The following is a 5207-nucleotide window of genomic DNA, read 5'->3' on the forward strand; positions in this document are numbered from 1 at the left end:
AGTGGGTGACAAAGAGGCATGTATTCCTCCACTCATTAATCATAGAAGAAAGCAGAAAGAATCGAGTTATTTTAAATGTATTTTATTACGTTTTAATTGCATTACTGGTTTTATGTTTTCAGGCCACCTCGCATTTCAATTTCCTGTCTTCACATTATAAAAGGACTCTTACTACAATACGACTTTATAATGATAAATGTACTGCAATAATAATACATTAAAAACAGAGCGTTGCTCAAACAAAGAGTGCATCTTTACACAACACATTAACGCGTCACTGCAGCTTTTTAAAAGAAAGAACTCAAAAGTACATACTTACAACTTTGTGGCCTACAAATAATATTGCACGGCATAAAGTAGCCAACATGTACTTGGAAAAACGACATGATACAGGTAACACAATCTTTAATGTGAAGATGTCGGCCATATTATCTGCCCAGAGAACTGTTTTTGTTGCTGCTGTTTACATTCCTTTTGATGCAAATTTAAAAAAAATGTACTACAGGAATGTACTACTGGTTTTGTTTTGTTTGTCATGTGTTTGTTGTGTTGCAAATGGGCTACAACTGAATTATGTTGTACATCCCTGTGTTGCATAATGACAGTAAATTATCCTTGAATCCTGACTGTCTTCATGCCTCTGTGACAGCTGTATACACGTTTTCAGTGCGGGTGAACGAGGCTGCCCCTGCTGTAGACATCAAACTCTTTGTAGCGTAGGTAATCTTTCAGCCTTTGAGGAAGAGGAAGGAAGTTGATGAAAAGTGGGGCTCTCAAGCGCAGGCGACTGAGATGCTCTCTTATCCGCAACCGACAGAGGTGCTTCAGGCCCCGTGCGTTTCCTGAGTGTAAATAAAGTCAGTTACAGTGGCAATCTTGAATATTTTCATGTAAATATCACTGTCTATTGCCGAAGGAGGTAACACAATGTTGACTGAGCCTATGGCCCACTGACGAAAGTATGGCAAAATAAATGTTTGCAGTATTACGAACTTGGTGTCTGTGGTGACATTCAACGACTAAAACGAGCAGAGGAGTAGTAACGTGAGCCAGAGCAGAAGAGTCAAATTTACACTCTCGTCACAGCGTAGGAAAACACATTGCTATCACCAGATAAGTGACAACTTTCTTTGGCTCATTTTTCTGTAACCAGTGTAGCATTAAAGCATGGTGGGATCATGCTGGCTAGCTATTTAGCATCAGCTGGCTAGTGCTGGGTCTATCCGTAACTCCGCATCACTTACCGCCGCTCCGGAGAAGGACAAGCTACCTAGCGGAAAGCTGGCTAGTTAGCTAGCTTGCTAATGCCACCATGTGGGACAAGCTACCTTGCTAACTAGCCAGCCATCCGTCTCTGGAGCTGTTTGATCTCTAACTTGCGAGCGGCGACAAACACCTTACTGACGTCTGTTGTCATTACAACAATTGACAACAATCGCCATCTTCTTTTGTGCTACTCAAATGACCACAGAAAAACGTTAAATATCCATTCTACTCGATTCTATTTCTATGGGATTGCCACTTTAAGTCAATGAATGCACACAATGTCATCAAAACACCCTGGCGGGTAGAAAATAAGTAAAGCTGGATCAGCTCTCACTTTGAACCTGGCAGATCTCCGGCCACTGTTTCTGCTCCTCCAAGGTGTCCTTAAGTTTGGTGCAGAAGGAGACGTGGTCGGTGTAGTCCAGCATGATGCTCACCACCTGAGCCGATAAGTGCGTAAGCCAGGACACCGTTATCACCTCACAGAACTAGGAGACAAAGACACGTGGCAGTCAAAGAAAAAACCTTGAGTTCATTCATTTTTCTTCAATTCTTTACATCCTTTTTTTTCCTCCCAGACAAGCGTCGGCTCACCACCATGTCTTTGATGACTGTGGCCGTCCAAGGAGCATAGTCGTGGGAACCGTCTCCATACGGACAGTCAAAGCAACGCTTGACGTCGTACCCGTGGTTCAGGATCATCCTCAGCATGACCTCGTCTTTCAAGGCGTACTGCAGCGCTGAGGGGAAGTGAGTGGTGTTGACGCGGGAGTAGTAGTTCACATTTGCCCCGAACTTCAGCAACGTGTTGATCATTTCATAGTTGCCCTGTCTGAGAGCCACCTGCAGACAGTTGAGGGGATCCTGGTTCACCATTGCCCCAGCCTCCAACAGCAAGCGGGTGCACTGAAGATCGTCGTTGGACACGGCGAAGAAGAGGGCAGACCTGCGCTCATCGTCGTAGTTGCTGCGCACCCTTGGGTGCAGCATGAAGTTGGGATCGTAGCCAGCTTTGAGGAGCATCTCCACACAATGGGCATGCCCCCCCGCGGCAGCAGAGTGGAGAGGACTCATTCCACTTTCCTTCACGGCGTCCAGCTCAGTGGCGGGGATGAGGTGCTCCAGTGCCCTGCCAGAGAACACAACAGCGTGGTTCAGACTCTATTTGAAAAGTGGGAGAGCTAGATGTCGTGACACAGATATTCCTCACAATATGTGACCATGGTAGGCCACGCGGTGAAGCGGCAGGTGCCCGCTGTACAGAGGCCGGTTGGGATCGGCTCCGTGGTCCAGCAGCAAGGAGATTATGTCGGGGTTTCCCGATGCGGCTGCATCGAACAAGACACTGCCGGACTCTGACTCACAACACACATGGGCTCCTACAAAATCAAGACATATAGGCTTACTATAAGAATATGCATGGGCGATTTCCAGACCTAGAAAACAGCATGGAAAGATTAAATAATAACAATAATAACTTTGTTGACATAGCACTTTTGACACACAGAGTTTACAAAGTGCTTTTTTGTTTTATCCTCCACTATTGCACTATAAATTGTCAGATCAAATAAATCAGTAATCAAACCTTTGATATCCACAGCGGAGGTTAAATCCCCGTATCTAACATACCTTTTTCTAACAGGACCTCCACCACGTTCAGATGTCCATTCTGCGCAGCCAGAGCCAGTGGAGTTTTCTTTTTGATGTCACTTGCGTTTGGGTCGGCACCAGAAACCAGCAGCAGATAAACAAAGTTCTCCAGGCCTAAAAAGGCTGACTCGTGTAGAGCCGTCCTGTTCAGTGGTCCCGTTTGGTCCACTCCGGCACCGTAGCGCAGCAACAGCGTGGCCAAGTCGTACTGGTCGTTCAGAATAGCTGAGAAATAAGAAATGAGCAAATATCTAGTATCTAGTAATATAAAGGGGTGCATTTTGCATTCAGACCTGCCACTAATGGAGAATCCTGCTCATCGTTCTGGAGATCCGGGCTACAAGCGTTCTGTAACAGGAATGTAGCGTTCTCTCTGAGTCCATGAACCACTGCCAGGAACAGCGGCGTCTCCCCCTTTAGGGTGCGGCACTGGGCTGCACCCGGTGCTGATGCTGGAACACAAAACAATCAAATCAACATGCCAGATTCACTTTTAAAAAAGAGTCACAGATTACAGTCATAGCCTCACTACCTGAGAAGATGATCTCTAGTGTCCTCTTGTTCTCGTGCGCTGAGGCCTCATGCAGCGGGATCCATCCTCGTTCATCAACCCTGGACAGGGTCTCTGTCTGCACCACCAGTCTGTTCAGCGCGTCTTCGTCCCCTAAACATGAGGACAGTACAATATATATATCAGAACTTCTGGCAAGATTAATCAATAATCCGCTACAGGTTCAAGAATCACACCATCTTACCCGCCTTGATTGCTTTGAAGATCTCATCAGGGTCTTCGCCGGGTGTCAGATCACTATGGAAAGAAAAATTCAAGTGTTCAACAAGAGATATGAGAGAAATAGAAACCCATACTTGGTGGTTAGACATTCACCTTGGGTTCAATCCTTTGAGCTTTCTGTATTCACTCAGACTTTGTTCAATGATGTATTGCGTCACCTCATCTTCATCCAGGTCGTCCTCCGATTGATAAAAGTCATCTTCTGTCACCGTATTCATCTGTTAGTCCAGACAAAGTCAATTCGCTCTGAGGAGACACGGTCATGAGGTGAACCACACTGTTGAATCTGCCACCTGAGAACTCGCAGCCCTCAATACTGACAGGGGTGCAGCTAAGCACCTGTCATTCCTGTTGAATTAGATGTCAGAAATGCATAAAAATACATTCAAGATTTTGATTATAGTGACTCCAATGAGCAGTCCCTATTTTGCCATGTAGCTCTTGACTTTACAGGCCATGTGCCTCATGCGGAGAGTTTACAGTGTGGCCAAAATACGCGCATGGAGATTCCTACCGCACAAATCAATGTGAGCAGTTGTTATTCATTCATTTTAGAACAACAAATCATAAAGTCCAACAGGTCGTCTATACAGAAAACACATTAATCAATCTAGCTTTTTCTCCAGAGGCCTTATTCATTGATCGTCCGGTGTTTACCTTCAGTCAAATGTGCTGTGGGCCTTCGGTGGCTTTAACAACAGTAGAGTCAGCAGGCTGCAGCTATTTATACCCCTCCCACTATGATATCAGATTACGGGGGTCGTCACAGCCAGCACCTCCATGTCGCTTTGACCCACTGAGCACCGCAACGGCCACCATTCAGCTCATATGCCCATTCACTCATAACACAGAGGCCCTTATTTACATATGCATGAGTTTAAGCTCACATTTCCATTTGTTGTACATAAAGCTCTTTTTTCACTTCTTTGTTTCGTGGTTATTCATGAGAATTTTTTTTTTTTACCATGTTTGTTGCTGTACTATTTTGTGTGCTGGAGGACAGCAAAGCCTGGATAACAGACAGCGCAGCAGATCATAGCCTTCACATTAACAGTACATTATCAGCTCACAGTGAGCAGCCAAGAGAGACAGGTCGGCACTGAGAAAAGGGACCACAGCCTCAGAATCTTTTTATTGAAGAGTAGCAGCTGACAAGCCAGATTTGTGAAATGTAATAAAAACCAATGCATTGCACTCTTTTTTGCTTGTTTTGTAATGACCTCAACTCACAGTGCGTCTGAGGCACATTTTGTTACCTCCATGTGAATTTAAAGTCCCTTTAAGTTTGTTTGTTTTGTGAAAATGATGTCAGAAAACCGTCTAGTTTTGTATTTTGTTGGCATTTGAACTGAAAAGCTTATCATCTCTCCATAGCTTTGAAACACAAACTCTAGGTGGTCACACACAGTTGTCATGTTTAATTTTTTGCATTGTGAAAGGACAGAATAAAAAAAGGCATCACATTGTTTAAACTATCTCGGTGAAGTGCTTCAGTCTT

General features: G+C 44.7%; 1 protein-coding gene across 1 annotated transcript; it reads right to left on the minus strand.

Moving 5' to 3' along the window:
* Positions 1–94: 94 nt before the first annotated feature.
* On the minus strand, positions 95–4415 carry asb14b (ankyrin repeat and SOCS box containing 14b). The gene is made up of 10 exons (XM_079274422.1): positions 4367–4415; positions 3803–3955; positions 3672–3724; positions 3449–3580; positions 3210–3368; positions 2896–3141; positions 2477–2645; positions 1861–2395; positions 1601–1754; positions 95–842 (listed from the first exon to the last, which is right to left on the minus strand). The coding sequence occupies exons 2-10, from the start codon at positions 3925–3927 to the stop codon at positions 664–666; spliced, it is 1752 nt and encodes a 583-aa protein (XP_079130548.1). The 5' UTR covers positions 3928–3955; positions 4367–4415; the 3' UTR covers positions 95–663.
* Between the last annotated feature and the right edge of the window lie 792 nt (positions 4416–5207).

This window comes from Melanostigma gelatinosum (assembly GCF_949748355.1).
Source record: "Melanostigma gelatinosum genome assembly, chromosome: 8".
NCBI classification, from domain to species: Eukaryota; Metazoa; Chordata; class Actinopteri; order Perciformes; family Zoarcidae; genus Melanostigma; species Melanostigma gelatinosum.

Bases quoted from the DNA above. Each gene is read 5' to 3' on its own strand.
- asb14b (XM_079274422.1), bottom strand. From the start codon at position 3,927: ATGAATACGGTGACAGAAGATGACTTTTATCAATCGGAGGACGACCTG. The intron at 3,725-3,802 runs GTGAATGTCTAA...TTCTTTCCATAG, and splicing joins CTCAAAGGATTGAACCCAAG to TGATCTGACACCCGGCGAAG. The intron at 2,396-2,476 runs GTGAGGAATATC...GTTCTCTGGCAG, and splicing joins GCCTACCATGGTCACATATT to GGCACTGGAGCACCTCATCC.